Raw genomic sequence first — 17,827 nt, 5'->3', positions numbered from 1 at the left:
AGTGTTTCTCTTTCTCTCCCTTCTCAGCTTTCCCCCTCCCCCAGTCCCCACTAATAAAATCCTTGAATACCGAGCTTTTTATTCTGTTGTTGCATCTAGTTATTTTCTTTACTTTTAGCAAACTCATCTGTGTCTGATCCTGTTGTCCTTACTGTCAAATGCAGTGATATTGGAGTGAAAGGGCTAAATTGAGTCCGTTCTGTAACTCTTTGGGAGTCAGCTGAACTGCTTGTGTGAAGGGGGTTTGCAGCACTGGCTCCTTTGTGCTGAAGGAATACAATTTTCCCCTCTGCAAAGGCTTTTGCATCATTTGCATTCCAATGGAACCAGCAAATTGGGCCTTCGGTACGGAGCGGACCTTTTTATTGCAATCAGAAGAAAGGTCGGCCTTTTTCCTACCATCATTTGATAAAATTCCGCAAACTCGGTGTTTTGGGAAGCGTGAAGGGAGTGTTACTCCCATCATTTCCCGAAATAACCTGGTCAGATTTACAGGTGCTTTGTGCTAAGATTCAGCTGAGGTCCGTGAGAAACATATACGCAACTACACCACCTCTGAAAAAATCAGATCCCTCTGCTGCCAAAGGGCTTGCAGCTAGCCTGTCATTTAGCCTAGGCTGGCTCTTGTAGCTCCTGTCTTAGGCTTATCAGTAGCCTTTTATTTCTGTGCCATCTTGGTTTTGGGGCCCCAGGACGTACAGCGGTGCAAGTTGGAAGCTAGCGAGCGTCCTGCCTGTGCCATATTGTTCCTCCTACAGTTAGTTACGCAGTGGGAATTACAGAAAAGGAGTTGTCCAAAGCCCCGTGCTTAAGATGCGATACCTGGAGGAATTCCCTCCGCCTTTTCCTGGCTGGTAACATTGCTCTGCTGTTGGGAATATAGAGCAAGCTCCAAAAGTAATACTGACAGACTTCAGAATTATGATACACTGGAGCTCTGGCGTAATTCTTTGTTGAAGAAGTTAGAGGCCTAAAATGTTAAGGCTTATTGTTATTCTGAGTTGATAATCTCTGCCTTGCTTTAATAATTTTTCCTCATGCCTGGATAGCCTGCGAGTTGCACAATAATCACTCACACAGCTTTGTAATCAATGCCCAAAGTAATAGGATTCCGCTGGCCAACGGCAATTAATAAATTTGTGTCTTTTTTAAAACACTAGCAAGTCGGGCCTGAAATACGACTGACTGGCTTTCCTCATTTGCATATTTATTGCAGTGGAAAAATTCTTGCCGAATGATTGATGTTGAGCCTGCCTCTTGAATTCCAAACAGCACATTATTATGAAATGAAAAATGCCGGCCATACAGTTGATTAAAGTTGAAGACAGTGGAATCGGTGTTTTTTAAGATTGTGGGAGAATTAAAGGCATATTTTAATAGATGTTGACAAGAAGTGAACTAACAAAAGCAAAGCAAAGGATTTGCTTGAAAAGATTTAATCAAACGTGTTTCTTGGGGGATTAATTGCTGGGGATGACTAGTGCAAGTGGCTGGCTTGTGGATTTGAATGAGAAGTATTGTTCTCGGGCCAGCGTATTGAGTGCCATTTTGACCTGTAGTTTAACTCCTGTCCCACAGTCGTTTGAAAGGAGTGAAAATTTCCCCTCTTCATCTGATTGTCGGGATAAATGCCTGTACCTGATAAAGATACTTTTCATTATGAACAGCTATTAAAATAAAAGAGGTTTGATTCCTCTCCTCCTTTTTATTTGCATAATGTGACCGGGGCGCTGGGCACTGCGCCCGTTCCATGCAGTCGTGACACGGCGACTCTCCACGGTGGCAGGGGGAACTCTCCCAATATTTGGCAGCTCAGCTTTTGCTCTGCATACCCTGGTTCAAACACCAGCCTTGTTCCGGCTGTTCTGTGTGAGCGCGTCATACAGCCTGTGGAGGTACATGGAAAATTAAAAGCTTGCATGCCGATGATATTCCTGTGATGCCAGATCCTCAGATTTAATTGAGGGGAAAAAGTAGTTAATTTCCAGCTTTGGCGTGGGTTCTGAATTTCATCCGTGTCCTGTGCGTGCGGTGTTTTGTGCTGGTACATAACGGTAACGACGCTCCTGTGGGTGTTTGCATTGGGTGTGTACGCAGAAGCAGGCCGTTCCGCAGGGGAGCACTGCCACAGCAGTGCCCCATCGCACCCTGCAAGGTGCCATGAACATGCGGCAGCAGAGTGAAAAATCCCGGGAGGTTTGCCCCAGTTTTAAGGATACTGTCATACTCGGAATCTGCTGGATGGATGCGCCAGGGTCAGGCGAGGAGGAGCTTGCCTGGTGGAGCAGTTTTGGGAATCCCACTGGTTGGCTCTCTGTGAATACCTTTGAAAGCCTGGCCTTGAGGCACCGGCTTTTTTTCCATCGACTTAAAGTGTCTCTGCGTGAGGCCGCTCCCCGCTGCTCCGCACCAGCTGCTGCTCTCCGCAGCTGCTTGGGAAGATGAAATGAGACCCCATTTTTAGAGGTCATGAAAAAGAGCGCAGATATTTTTCTGCGCAGGAAGCTGCCTTGCTGTAGAAATGCTGAACTTAGAGCGATGGGCGAGCTCCGAAGCCATCCCGCACGGCAGCGCTTGGGTTTCAGCGGCAGCGGAGGCGCAGCCGCCCTCTGCGCGAGGAGAGGGCTGGTGGGGGGAGCACGCCGTGGGGTCGGTACTCTGCAGCCCAGAGCCACCCCACGCAGAGGGGGAACGCCAGCAGTACAGCCAGTTTGTCCGTAACCACTGGCATTGACAAAATTGATTTTTGTGGTTTGAGAGCAGTAGGACAGATTTCATCTCTGGTGGGTCTCCTGACACTTTGATACATGGCAGCGCTATCCCTGAATGGAGCTAAATACTCCAGGGCTACTTTCTGACTGGGTGAAGGGATGTATAAAATGAGAACATATGAGAGAGTATTAACAGAAAGGCACACTTTGATTTACTGATACTGGCTCCCAGCTTTCTTGGTGGATTGATATGCTGTCTGCTGGATCTGGAACAACTTTTTTGCTCCTGTACACAAAATGAAAGGGCTCCCATGGACTCTTAGAAGTGACTCTTACAAGTTAGCATCTCACCACAGACACTCTGAGTCCCATTTAAGCTGGAAGTTATATTCAAACCACGTTTGCCGTGTTCCTGGAGCAGCCGCAGATGGATCCCACTCAGCATCCTTTTTTCTTTCCCAAAGGGCAGCTTTGAAAAGGTTTGATGGAAGGAGGGGTTGCGTGTTGTCCTGGGGTTAGTTGGCCTCTTCTACACACAGAGGATGAGTTGCTTGGGGGATTTCAGTTGCTCATACCGAAATGCTGCAAAGGGATCCAGCTTCTTTTGTGTTTAAGGCAGTGCTGAGCCACCCGTCCTCAAAAAAACTGCAGGTTGGACACGCATAAGTAACTCCTGGAAAAGGAGATAGTTTTGAGATTTTTCTCACTGGTGATGTATGGCCCAACGTTAAAGGTGTCAGTTGTGACACTGGTGTCGATACAATATTTACCCCAGCACATTGCAGTGCAGATTTTAAGACAGATGCAGCAAAGCTGCCAGCAGAGAGTGGGAGAGAAGGGGTGGGAGAGGCACAGGCTGGGGTTAACTGGGGTGATAGGTGCCTGCAAAGTCGGGTCACGATTGCTTTACACACTGCAACTTAACAGTCGCTTTTGCAGTGCTGTGCCTGCAGTCGCTGGCTGCTGCCCCGGTGTGCTGGACTGGGAAGGGGCAGCTGGGGATGTGGAGCGTCTGTAGTTGGCTGAACACAGTAGAGCAACACCCAGAAGTGATACTGATGGCAGAGTTAGCAAAGTGGCTCTGGGAGTAAGCTGTTGGCATCAGGATCCTCCCGCTGGTGAATGCGTGGTGGGAGGGCAGTCGTAGAGCTTTAACAGCGTTGTTTCAGCCTTGGCCGGGTTGCGGTGCTTGTGAAAACCATAGTGTCAATCTTCCTGATCCCAAAAGCTTTAGAAACTGAAAATCATCAGGGACTGCCAAGGACCTAACACCGCTCGTGGCAGTGGGAGGCCTCTGCCACGTGGTCAGGGCTGGCATTGCCGGCGTTCTTAGAGGTATTGCTGGCTGTGTTCTGTGAACAGAGCAGGGAAGGGAGCAGGAGGCACAACCCTGGTGGTTATCACACGTGAAAGCTGCTAGTTGGATGCCTTGATGTGCTGGTGTGCTTGAAAGCTCCGTGTTTGTGACTCTTTGCTGTTTAATTGTCCATTTCAGACACGGAACAGCATTAAAAAAAAATCTGCTGGGAGAGGGTGGGAGAGCAGGAGGGTTAGTGTCCGGCTTTCCTTCAAAATGACATAGTTTGCATTTATGAAACAGTTTTGTTTTACGCTGCCTTCATTCACAAATGGATTCAGTCTTTTCCCCAAAGCAGACGGTGTAAAGGCAGATGAGGGCATTAGAGGGAAAAGAAGATGAAGAGGGAGAGGAGACTGGGAAGAAAACAGTCCCTTCTGGAATTAGACGTGAAATGGATAGGGCAGGGCTGGATGGGAAGAGAGCAGGGGAGGGTGACACTTGGCTTCTGCAGTTGAGTTCACAGCACACTTAAGCACCCAACAGTAACAATGAGAATGCCATCCAATAATGCCATTAAATACACAGGAACTGAAAGCAGGGAAGTTACCCAGCTGTTAGAGGCTCATGATGAAGGCACTGTCTGGAATAATTAGCCCTCCCACCTGGTTAGATGCACGGTCATTGTCTCCCTGCCCTCCGCAGCCCCTTCACTCCGAATAAAATTGCTCCCCATCCCCACTTCTGTTGGGGTCCGTATCTCATAGCCTGGGGGAGCTCGAGCCTGTCTTTATTCCTTGCCCGCTTGCCGTGGCCCTGATATACCCCAGAAGAGCTGGAGTGCTACTCCAGTTGTAATTGACAGGATCAAAGCCGCCTGGGGTGCATTAGCACTGCTGCTGGAGGATAGGCAGCGGGTAGAAAATAAACAGTTTCGGAAGCTCTGGGGACATTCAGCTGTGTTGCAGGCAGAGGGAAAGATTTTGCTGTTGTAAGCTGTGCGCTTAGGCTAGGGTGGGGGCACTTCCCTTTTCCAAGCGATGCTTTAGCTGCAGACACGTACAACAAATGCATTTTTAAGGGCTTTTGTCTGTTTGTCTCTTGGAATTGTTTTGCTGCTAACACACGACTGTTTTACAAGTATGGCAAACCTAATCCGTTAATAGGTTTATATAGAAGAGTTGTCAGAACATATCTGAAATGAACCGCATGCTAGGGGAGGATGAGTCCAACAGCTGATCTGCAACAAAAATCTTAAAGCATCTTCTCCTTGACATTCCTGTTACTGAGGTCAGGCCGTAATTTATCTGAAGATGGTGACAACTGAGCAATATCACAGTGGTAACATGCGGGAGATTGAGACCTCTGAATGTCTGGGCTGATTTCTGCTTGCACTGTCTCTGTCTGGCTGATGAAGATTTGCTGTTCACTCTACCCGTGATCTCTGTGTCCTCCATTAAAAAAAAAAAAAAAAAAAAAAATCAAGTGGTGAAAAGTTCTCTCCATTCTTTTATGCTAACTACAAGGAAAGAAATGGGTTTGGGAGTTCAGCAAAACAGCCCTACTGACGTGCCGTCAGCGGAGGACCCAGCAGAGGGGGTACCAGGGGAAGCCCTGGGGAACGTCCCGATGCCACAGTGTTCCTCCTGCCCTCGGACAAATCCACATGCTCTGTCAGCCAGGGTTGCTGCTGCCCGCAAGGGCGCTCATTCTGGGTGCGTGGGGAGGGAAGCCAAGCCTGCGGGAACGTACCTTGCAGGAAAACAGCTCCTGGTGTGCCACGTTTCTCCAAGCAGTGCATTTTTTCCCTTTTCTGGGGCGCCTCTTTGTAAAATAGGAGGCAATACACACCAGCCATCAGGTAAATACAAATTAATCTCTGTAAAGTTCAGCTTAGGTTTTTGATGGAAGTGTACTAAGTGTCTTACCTGTAAGAGCTGACCCTGTGATTGATGTGTAGCAATGTACAAAGAGAGAGTTTGTGCAGGCCTAGACAAACACTTGTTTTCTGCAGGGAGGCTTGTTGGTTGTCACAAACTATTTTTAAAGAACAGATGCCGCAACAGTGTGCAGTTAACCCTTTCCGCAGTCAGCTGCAACTGTGTGTCCTCGGAATACGTAAGATCATTGGAACAGAGATGGTTTTCTCTGCATCTGCACAGATATAGGAAAATTGTCAGCTGTGAAAGCCTTTGGATACACAGCATCAGCTCTACATTCAGGATTTGTGTCTGCAAATACCCTGGAAAGCAGCTACTCATTCCTGTAAAACTAACCTTACACCACGTAGTGATCATTTTGTACACCTCTCCACCCTAGTCTTTTCTTCACTTTCTCTCTTTCTAAGGATCTCTGGGCCTGTGTTCTGCTTTTCTGATCAGAATCCTCTCATTAAACTTGCCAGGTCATTGTTTAAGTTTCCCCCCCCCCAGATCAGATTGTGCTACATTTAATTTTACTTACAATCTAATTTCTTATACCTCCTGCGTGGTGAGCACAGCGGCATAGAAACCAGCAGTAGTCGCAGCCCTGCAGGAGTTCAGTTTTTCTTCTTGCCTTCCCTCCTTCTGCTCCCTGTAACATGCACATTATGTACAAGAAAGAAAAGTCAGAGGTCAGGTGTAGACGGGATGTACATATATACATTTTTCCCTTGTGTTGCTTCCTATTATTTGACTGAAGCTGGTCTCTGCTGCAGAACTTAACACAGGAGAGAAATTACTCAGCAAAAAAGGTTGTTGTCGTGTGTGTGTGTCATCGGACGCTTCTGCACGCAGTACTTGCTTCTTGAATATGTTAATCCTTTCAGCTCCGCGGTCTGAATGTTTGTCGATGAAACATTAGATCAGTGTACTCCCAATGTGCAGCCAGGCAGATGTTTAGAAGGCAGTCCTGCCTCCTTTCCTCCCTTTGTAGGAAAGAAGTGTTCTTTCCCAGCGTGGTGGTGTTTGACATTAACAGCTATAAATCAGTTTGAAGATAAACTCACATCTCTAACTGATTAGAGAAGAACAGTTAATGGGACATGCAGTAGCTGTGGCAGAAATTCAGATTCAAGATGAGAAACTAAGCACTGCAAAGCTAAGTCTTCACCAGAAGCAAGGATCAGTGGGAAACTGTCACTTGTGTCTCTTGTCCTGCAGGTTGTAAAGCCCTGGAGGCATTGCTGAAAGTATTAGTGGACCTTCAGGATGAGCTGCTTTACCAATACCCAGGCACGAGGCATCTGGTAGATGGAAAGCAATCAAAAACTGAGAGGTAAATACAAAATAAGACAAGACCTTTTTGAATGCTTTGGTCTCCAGCTCTCCAAAAACAGGACAATGCACGGCTGCCTGACCATTCTCACTCTCTGCTCTTCTCAGTTGCTGCTGTATCTGGGTGACAGACACTCTGGACAAAGGACCATCTGAATTCCTTCTGCCAGTGTGGGAAGTCTGTTTTGGAATCTTTCTGATAACAGAGGAGGGGCTAAACCATGGATCTTTTGCCATAAACACCACCATGGTGTGGAAAACGCGTGGGTGGTAGTGGAGGGGCCATTCAGAACTCATACAGGTTGCCTTAGAGAGGTGTAGGGTGTTTAGTCTGCGTACTTTTGTTCTAGCGATGATGAAATCCCCAGCAGTAGTGATGAAGAGCAAGTGGAGAAGGCTCAGGAGAAGAGGAGGAGCCTCCCCAAACGAAAGCTAAAGATGGAGGACTACCCAGAATTCATAGCCAAGCGGTATGCTGACTTCAGGACATACCGGAACAACGTCTTGCAGAAGTGGCATGAGAAGACAAATCTGGCATCTGGCAAAATGGGAAAGGCAAGTCTTTGTTTACGTGTGCTGACGTGCTTATTGTCCAGCAGAGATTTGTGGAACAAGTTGATGTGAAAGTTTCATATCATGGATGTTCCAAGTTAAGCTGAGAGTTACAGCAGTAGGAATTAAATAGCAGGTACACACTTTTCCCCAGCCTTAAAGGAGTTTGGAAAGGAGCTCAGCCCTCAGATGTCAAAGGCATAAGCTGCTCTCTTTTGTTTTGAGCAGACCGACAGGAAGAATTTTTTTCAGGGACAAATGGTTTCCCAAATTTTGGGAAAAACTCTTGGATAGTATTGGTGTTCTCCCAACCAGACGTCTCACCATAGCCAGTCTCCAGCAGCAAGTAAGCTCTCTGAAAATGTCACTATTGCCGATCACAAGCTGTCTGTGTTTTATAACAGAACTAAGGGCTTCTGTGGCTCTCCTCCTCCACGAAGTGTACACTTTAATACAATGGGTAATCATTTCACCCGAAGATCCAGGGTCTCCTAACATCTGTGAGTTAGTATTAATCATTGAGAAGTTCATCTGAACCAGAACAGCAAAGGCATTTTATTAAGCCGGGTGTCAGGTTGCCTCAGGTTGGGAAAGGAGAGAGAGAGGGAGAAACAAATAAAAAATTCTAGCAGAAATCCCTGCAATGAAACCCAGACCCCCTCCTCTTGGAATGCTGTCTGCTTATCCGCTGACATGGAAAGATAGAGGAACATTGCTGCCTTGAGGAAAAGCTTTCTGCATTATCTGACACTAGTTAATGTTGTTGCAGGGTTTCGGTGCCTTTGAGCGTTCAATCGTGACTCAGATTGATCATATTATGATGGACAAAGAGAGATTACTACGGCGGACACAGACCAAGCGATCAGTGTATACAGTGCTGGGAAAGCAGGAACAGGAATCTCGTCCGGTCCCTGAATCTGTGCCTGAAAATTCGGTAAGGGTATTTTGTTTATATAACTCATCACGTAGCAGCAGTGAAACTCTCTGCAAAACAATTAGCCTTTAGCAGGAAGTATTCTTGTTTGTGAGAGAGTTATTTAAGGAGATACCTGAGTGTTGATTCCTGTAATGTAATGGCTAAGAAAAAGATGTAGACATTTCAATTCCAGTTTTATGCTGTTTGCATTATCTCCCGTGTCAGTGCTTGACAGGGGAAGACAAGGTTTGGTCTGTGATTGTGCCCCTTCTATGCTGTAGGAGGTGATGCTCACTAAATATGCTTTTGGAGGTAGCAGCTACAAAACTTTGTTTTCACTCTGAAGTTTAGAATCTTTAACCCAGAAAGTCACTTCTAAAATCATCCTGCATATAACCTACAGAATATGTTAGTAGTAAGTCTGTTATTAATTTAGTATTTAAGAATGAATAAATGCTCAATTCTGAGAGATCATATAGAATTACTGCACTTGCAAGATATATTTTTGCCATTACATTAAAAATATCTGTAGTATTTTGCCAGAAAGACTTTGCGGAGTCCTATTTATTTCCCAGTAAAGGTATCATAAATCTATTTTGGCATTGGCAGCGTTTCTGCCTTGCCTTTAAATGTATTCTAGTCCTTAAAAGCTTGTTATATTGGGAGCTTTTCTCCATTCCTTCCTATCTTCAAGTGTGTTTACAAGCTGCTGCACGTGATGTCATCAGAGTTAGGGACAGAAATGCGCACATACGAGCTTTCAGTGTTTCCTTTGTGCTTCTAGGAAGTCCTCCCTCAGTCAGATTCCAACAGGCACCTGAAGGACATAGATGAGGAGATATTTGATGACGACGACTTTTATCACCAGGTAGGTGATGGTAAATCGTTGTTGGCATTATGGCTCCAGTTGGTTTTTAATACTTACAGAGCTAATGCGGTTGGTTCTGTGCTCTAAACTTCTCAGTTACCTGTTTTAACATCTAAAATCTGTGTAGATACCACAGAGGACTTTGCTCTCAACTTTAGATGTAGGTTCTATGTGAGCTTAAATTCACATTGCGGACATAAGCTTCCTGCCGTTACTGGCGCCGCTGCACTTACGAGTGAGTCAGAGCTGCAGGGTAAGGTCTATGCCCGTAGTTCTCACTATGAGAACTACACTCGTGAACTACACGAGAGAAAAATTACGGAATTCTCTAAAGGTGACTGTTCTCTGTGGGTAGAGTCCCATCATGAAAAACGATTCTAGTAGATCCTCAAAAGCACCTAAGTTGCTCTCATCTCAACCTAAATCATCTTACCTACCTACAGAATGAAAAAGCTGCAGGGCTCCTCTAGCACTCTTCTTGGAGTTGTGCCAGCTTGGATTTAGGCCAGTTACGCTTTTTATTTGCAAAATTCTTAGAAACAAGGAATCTGCACCCAGTGCATGGAGGCTGAAGCTTAGGGAAACTTCATGATTCTAATTTATTTACTAAATGACAGTGCCGGCTTTATGAAATACGGAAATTGCCACGTATCGAGGAGTATTACGCAATGCACGAAAAACTAGTTTTGCTTTGATGGTCCACAGAGAGCTTTAACTTCAGGACTAAACAAATATCATTATATCATTAGAAAGGCAGAAATTTCTGATCTGAATAGTTATTAGAGTGGCTAGCAAAGTGTTAGATCAGTGGAAGAGAGCTGTTGCCGTGCGACTGTGCTCTGATAGCTGATTTAACCAGAAGCATTTGAATACTTTCAGAATTCGGGGTTTCATGTACAGAGCCAGGACTAAACATGAATAAAAAGATGTATTAAATTGGTAATTCTTAACCTGTGTTTTATGGATAGGAGATAGAACTTTAATGCTGTCTCTTTCTTCCCTTCCAAGAAGGTTTTCAACACACTTCCAACCCTACTGGTGTAGATGTCCAAGAAAACTTTTGCAGTAGACCTCACCTAGTGCAGAATTAGGACAATTTGAATATTTAATGTTTGTGAGGGATCTCTTCAAGGCAGCCTGCCTCAGAGCCAGGAATGTATTCCAGGCTAGCTCCTCTCCAGGCTGTGTATTTATTGTAAGAGCATCTCTGCTAGTATTGCTGTGGATTGAGCATCTCTTGAGTAGGTGAAGGTGCCAGGTTCATCTGTGTAGGCTCTAAAATGGAGATTGGAGACTGCGTGGCTGGCTGGCAGCAGTGGTTGAAAAGGCCCAATCTGTAATGCAATGAGAGGTGGAATTTGGGGGCCAAATGGACCCTAAGAACAGAGAACAAATTATGTTAGTATAACAAAATGAAGTGAAGTGGTCGAGGAGAAATAGCTGTGATTGACAATCTGTGGACCTGTGCAGAGGAGGTGTTTATTGGCCATGAAATGTTAAAATTTTAAAAGAAAAGTAGCAATAGATGAATGGCCCGTCTCTCCTTCTAATAACTTTAACTTCGATAAATCGTGATTTCAGAAATATGACTAGTCACAGCTTAGCTTTTCCCCTCACTGGTTAATTGGGGTGCTGGGGTTAATCTAAATTAAAACTTAAACTAATAGAGGTCATTGAGGGAAGAGAATCACCTGAGTAAAACAAATGGGTCTGCCAGGCACAACTGTATCTTGGCCATTTCCCAAGAGGGAAGTGGCAGCAAATTGGAGTTGTTTCAGCATTCGGTAGAGGTGAAGGATGGGTGACACCGCTTTAATGTACGGCACCTCCGGAAACGTTCCAGATTGCATTCCTTGCCGTACCAACTGCTGCCTCCCTGCGCAGTGAATAGGAGCAGGACCAGCCAACAACATCTGGCAGCACAGCAAGGAATGGGTGCAACTTTCGAAACCCCATAGACTCTAAATATGGTGCTTAGCCTGGTGGAGGCTTTAATCACTTACCACTCTTTGGCAGCGGGCTACGACAGCTTATCCTAGCCTCGTACATCACGCGCAGACATCTGCTGAGCCGCGAGGCAGCTACACATTCATTTTCCTTTCTCGCTTGTGTTTTTGTTGGTTTTTTTTTTTTTTTTTATCCCTCCCTCTCTCCCTCCCTCCCTCCTTTCCACCCTTCTCCTCTCCTCCCATCCCCAATATGCTTCTTGGGAGAGATGATCTGTAAAGATTACTGCTTCATTGTGTGCAAGTAATTGTGGGGATGCCAGCCCCTTGCCAGACACGGCGCGGCACCTGTTCCGCTGACCTGGTTAATGTCTTCTGTTGAGTGGGATTTGGCAGAGATTGGAGCTGAAGCCAATTCAGCGATAAGGCTAAAGAAAATGGCTGTATGTTTTCTGTCACCTCCCAATTAAATTGGTTTCATAAAGTGCTTTCCTTTATTTGTCAGGGTGGTAAGCTGAAGCTGAACATTGCATTCAGAAAGGGTAGAGTGCATTACAATAGAGCGCTGACAATACAGTGAATGTGTTTTCTTTCAGATGGGTCATAGCTGTGCAGCGCTTTTGTGTGCATGTGCGTGCGTGGATGTACATATATAAATAAAATGTAGAAAGGGAACCGGTTCTCCAGGAGTAATCGGCAGCAACGTCTCTGGTTGTTGGAGCTGGGGTTGCTCAGAAACTCTGACCTCTGTGTATAATACTTATTGCAAAGTATATGTCTGCATTTTGGTGGGTGCTTTTTTCTTTGTATTTAAATTTAGATCCAGACCTTTTTTAGTGTCACTTTCATTTTTCTGAATAACGTTTTATAATGATTAGCTTATTTTGATTACTGCTTATGGTTTATTAATGGTAAACATTCAGATAAAGAAGGACATTGGAAACCAACTTCTTGCATATTTCAGTGTGAAATTAAGCAAGTAAAAATGAACGAGATCTGATGAATGTGCACGAGTTAATGATAACAGAATAAGTAGCTATACTCTTTTGTTACAGATTATAATACAAAACTCTTTAATGAATCTCTTTTTCCTGTGGAAAAACGATTTTCTTGTCCAGGTCTTGGTATTCAGTGGAATTCACCATGTGGGGCTGGTGGAATTTTCTGATGATTCAGGGTTTTACTCTGTTCTGTCTGTTCATCCCACTTTACCTTTTCTAATACTGTAATCTATATTTAAGAGTTACAATTTTTATTGTTGTCACCCCTGTTCAATGGTAGTGTAAAGCTGAGCTGAATAATGCAAGTGAAATATTTTTATTTAGGTTGCACTGGGTGGGAATAGTTAAACTGTTTCAGAAGGATCCTCATCACTGACAGCAGTGAGAAGCTAGACCCCCTTTCCTTTTCTTCTAAACTCTCATTCATACGTGGTTTTAAGGAAAGAAAAAGGCTTTTTAGTTTTAGAAGTCATATTTACGTAGAATTCATTACAGCTGATATTGCTGCATTAAGACTTAAAATTCCAGCCTGCTACGAGGGAGCTGCTGGTCTGACATGCTACAGTGGAGATTTTATTATTGGGTTGAAATACTCCTCTAGTAAAGGAGAGAGTGGAAATTGGTTTATTTCCAACAGGAATTAGGTTAGTGTTCATATGCTAAGCGTTCCACTGGTAGCAGCTCTTCCCAGAACAAATGTTCATCATTGATGGCAGCAGGTATGCCTAAAGAGAATTAGGAATATACATAATCCCTTTTTTTCTCTGCTCTCCTGCTCCCTCCTCCCCCTGATTTTGGTTATGTTGTATGTCATCGCATTTTATGACAACCCACAAGCATCAGTCTTGTCTGTGATCGCCACAACCTCAGAAGCTGAGCAGAGCCAAAGTGGATGGGGACCATTCAAGGACACGCTAAAGGCTCCCAAGGGAGATGGCAGCAGTTTGCCAGGCAGGACTGCCAGTGGGCTGGAGAGGACAGGCTTCCCTCGACTGCCGCGTGATGTTGGAATGAACTGTTGCTCCCTGGGATTCACTCCCAAGGTGAGCATGCTTGAATAGCCAGGAGGAGGCTTGCTCCCTTCCTTATCTGTACTCTCATTACTTAGTAAAAGGAGTTGATCCTGTAGCAAATGTTTAATTGTAGGACTTGGGACTTTCTTTATTGTGGTCCCTTGTGGGGCGGCTCTGTACCTGCCTGCTCATTCTTGCACACTCTGTGCTTTTTACAAGTGAGCGAGAGATCTCACTACCTTCCTTTTTCCTAGTTTAGTGTTCAGAACCTGCATGAATCTGAGCAACCACGGAATGAATTTCCAAGTCTGAATCTCTTGTCAAGATACTTGTAGCTCCGCTTGTTTCTCTTCTGGGTTGTACTTGTGACCAAATCACATTGTACGGCTTTTTAGAAAACTTTATCTGACGGGGCAGATTTCTCCTCGTGTCCCAAGCAAGAGCCGGCCTAAAGCAGTTTCCTGGGCACATACTGTGGGTTTCTCTCCCAGGTATTTGATAATGCCATAAACAAGTAATTACTAATCCAGTGAACTATTAAAAGTCGATAATGGTGAAGAATAGAGAGAAGACTGGCTTTCTGACAAGCTGGTTTACCTTAATTAAACTGGTGAGTGATTAATATGGACAGCTGATCTTGTGGCTTTAATTAGATGCATTTAGAGTTTTGTGTGAATAAGAGATGTCTCGAACCATCCCATGGGTTAATGGCAATACAATACTCTTATCACAGGCATGTATCTTTCAAATGGCTGGGTAGATGGTTAATAACACGTTTTAAAGCTTGGTTTGAAACTTCTCTTATGGGTTATTAGAAAATACGCAAGTCAATGCCAGTTTTATACAAAACTGAATTTTAATAAAATGGTTTTTAAAGAGAGACTGTCCGGTGATTTCATCTTGCATTTCAGGTTTTTACATTATAAATAGATTGCAGAAAATTAAATGTTAAAAAAGTGTTTCAAGGGGATTTAAAAGTAATACTTGAGCTGCAGTCTAAATTTTCGCTGGTGTTGCTAGAAATGGTGTTGTGCTGCTACTGTGCGGGTGCTTGAAAGGGGAGAAGAAACAGCTCGTTTCGACACCTGGGCAGAATGCAGTGTAAAATGTGTGCTGAATGAGTCCTGGGCTAAAGGCAACCTTTCCCCAATTTATGCTGCTTTAAATAATTGTACGGTGTATAAATATGAAAAAGAAGGAAAAATTCATGTGATTCGCCATGTCTCTCCGACAACTAAAGGAGAAAAAAATTAAATTAGAAAATATTGACATTTCTTTGATAAAATGCAGCTTTGTCAACTTTTTGTTCAGGAGTGACTTTGCATTTTCACCAGGAAAGAGAAAAAGCATTTGGTCTTTTTAGTCTTCTTTACGTGGACCTGACAAGTTGTACTTAGCTTCTCTCTTCTTGTTTCCTACAGCGATTTTGTTAAAAAAATAACTGCTTTTTAAACTGTTAAAAGGTAACTTAACAATAACACATTTTTTCAATGTGACATGTCCTGTAGCGGCTCTGCGAGGCAGGGTGACATTAATTTGCTGAGCTTTTGAAAGGATCCTGTGTTAAAAGATAGCGGAGCGTTGTTAGTAGACCTTCACACCACCATAATTGCTTGTTTACTGCCTCTAGTAACAACATTGAGCCAGGCAAGTCCAGGTGAGCAGTTTGCAAATATTACAGAGTTCCTCACTAGTGAAGTGAGTAGCTTTTAGCCAAGGAGTGGCAGAGTGTTCTAGTAAAGGTAAGCAGCTGCGGATAAACCTGAAGTCTGGGTTTCTCACGTATTTCTCATTCTTTCAGAATCCACAGATAGTCAAATCTTTTTCTGTTTCTGTTGCTTTCAGCAAGCAACTGATAAGGCAGAAGCAGTATGAGGCTCTGCTTTTCCCTTGTTCTGCACAGCTGTTTTAAAATGAACGTCGTCAGTCCCTCGTTTGATATCGTTACTGGCGCAGGGAGCCTGATGGGACTGGCTTGGCTTCCTCGTACAGCAGCCAGCGCAGTGGCCGGGCTGAGACTGCATCTCACCTCTTGGGTGAGATTTTGGTGAATTCAAAGGCAGCGTTGCCTTTGCAGGACAGAGTAGGTGGCTTTGATGCAGTGTAGCAGAAATGACCCATGCCTTCACTGGCTTTTCTGAAGATTTGAATAACATCAGAGAAAAAGTGTTTCTTTTGTTCTGATTATATTCCTAAGCTTTGTAAACGCAACTGTTTCCTGTGACTCACAATAGATCAACTTTTGCGAGGTATTAATATGAGTTGGTCTGTGAGGGCTAAGAAGAGTGAGCCTTTTGTCACGAGGCTTATTTCAGCTATACTTAGCTCTTTGTCTCAACTGGAAATTCTTAGGGGTCTGCAAATCAGAAAGGTCAGCAACTGTAGTATTAGAAACCCTGATAGATAGTGCATGAAAATGAGACCTGACCTCTAAAATGAGAAATGAATCTCGATTACCCTTGAACAACACCCTGATGGCGTTTCTAAATCCCTCTAATTTTGTACAATGTACTTTGTGTGCATCTCTTTAACTCGCGTAGAGAGGGAGTCCTTTTAAGGCGAATTCTTCAGAAAGCACACATCATTGACTCCAGTGTAAATTTTAACAATGGCTTTGGTGTCAGCAGAGGTAGGTGAATACTAACGGCTTTTGAAGCTCTTGCCTTTGGACATGTTCTGCCTTGCAGATTTTAAGCTTTCTTGTGTGCTGAGGACACAGGGGGGAAGAGTTGGTTCCCATCTGCTCCCAGCCCTCTGTGAACACGGCTTGTGGGCCTCAGCAAACCACACAACCTCTGCGTGCTTTCCTTGTGGTTGGTTTTGACTAGGGAGTCTTGACGGGGTTGGCTTTAATAGCGACGCTTAGTTGAGTTCAGAAGCGCACGTGCGCAGGAGCACTCGTGGCAAGCGTCACTGCTTCATTCCAAAGACAAATAAAACTGATGTTAGCAACTTTCTTCTACTTACTGTTGCCTGTTGTCCACTTTGCATGTAGTTTGTCCTCCCGTCTCCGGCTTTTGGTAGGAGCAGCTTGGAGTTGGTAGTTGCGTTGCAGGCTGCTGGACATGGTTGCGCTTGGTTGGAGGTAGGCAGTTGTGTTCATTTATGTGGGAGACTGAGCTGAAGTTTTTGAAGTTCAGGGAAGATGTGAAGAGGTGAAGGAGGGAAAGCAAAAAAGGGTATGTTTCAAATCAAAGCCTTTTGATGCTGAAATTGCCTGACTCAAACTCTGTCTTCACACATCAGGGCTTAATGCTGATAGTGATTTACTTACACTTCCTAGTTAATAATTAGACATTGGGAGACACCATATATCACTCCTAATGGAATATATGGGGTCTGATGAGAGTTTTCTGTTTTGACTAATAAATTTTAAGCAGAATCACTAAACTTAATGAAATATTACAGCTTTGGAAGTGTTTTAAGTCTTGTGCTGTGAAAACAGTGTTGCTTTATTCAGTAAATGAATTTATCATTCATTCTGTATCCTGAGCCCTAGCTGGCTCTGGAGCATGGGCTGAATGCAAGACTCTGAACTAGAAAGCGGAAAAACTAATCAAATCCTTAAAGACCAAAGGCAGCGAGGCAGGTCTAGACTGACTTTTTCAGTGGTAGCCTCTGGCTACATCCACTTTTATTTTAGTAACCATTGTTAGCATGATTTATAACTTTAGCTTTAAGACGTACACTATTTAGATGTAATAAGATGCTTCGCAGCTTTTATTTCTATTCCCTAATTTCCCTCTTGTCCCTGCTTTTTTTTTTTTTACTTCCCCCTCATCTTTGTCTCCCTCTCCTCTCCCCAGCGGTCTCCCCAATCCTGCAGTTGACGCTGCACCGAGAGAACGTTTCACTGTCAGCCCCAAGGTCAACAAAACCACGTCTGCCTCAACTAATGGCTGATCGGCTGGTGGCCTAGTTAGTGCGGAGGAGACGGCTGTGTGCAGGGTTTAGTCTCCTACTGCTGCACAAAGCTTTTCCCTGCTAATTCTGGTGAGAGGATCCTCTGTACGCAGAGGAGAGGACATGCCCCCCAGCAAATGATGGGATCCCTGCTGTCGCCGTGCTAAGTGCCACGCAGTTCGACTCCTCGCCCTTCACAGCTGTCAGGGGAAATGCTGCCTTGCTGGAAGGAGAGTGTTCCTGTCCAGCACAATCCTGCCCGCCTCCCAGGTGCAGCGTTAGGAACCTGCCCCAAAAATGCATCTCTTTCTAACCCGCCTGGACTTAAAATGGTGTGAGACCTTGGTGACTCTCCTTAATCTA

The 17,827-nt window shown here is 44.5% G+C and overlaps 1 protein-coding gene across 1 annotated transcript in view; it reads left to right on the top strand.

Annotated features, from left to right (window-relative positions):
• The window catches only part of AATF (apoptosis antagonizing transcription factor), a 65,389-nt gene that overhangs the window by 22,605 nt on the left and 24,957 nt on the right, over positions 1-17,827 (top strand). The window contains exons 6-9 of the mRNA XM_009638344.2: positions 7,152-7,266; positions 7,616-7,820; positions 8,587-8,751; positions 9,518-9,601. Of these exons, the coding sequence (XP_009636639.2) occupies positions 7,152-7,266; positions 7,616-7,820; positions 8,587-8,751; positions 9,518-9,601 (569 nt within the window). The remainder of the gene's footprint in view (positions 1-7,151; positions 7,267-7,615; positions 7,821-8,586; positions 8,752-9,517; positions 9,602-17,827) is intronic.

This window comes from Egretta garzetta, unplaced genomic scaffold (genome assembly GCF_000687185.1).
Source record: "Egretta garzetta isolate BGI_Z169 unplaced genomic scaffold, ASM68718v1 scaffold890, whole genome shotgun sequence".
In the NCBI taxonomy this organism is placed as follows: Eukaryota; Metazoa; Chordata; class Aves; order Pelecaniformes; family Ardeidae; genus Egretta; species Egretta garzetta.
The sequence above is the reverse complement of the archived record's forward strand: the minus strand, read 5'-3'. Positions and strand labels throughout refer to the sequence as shown.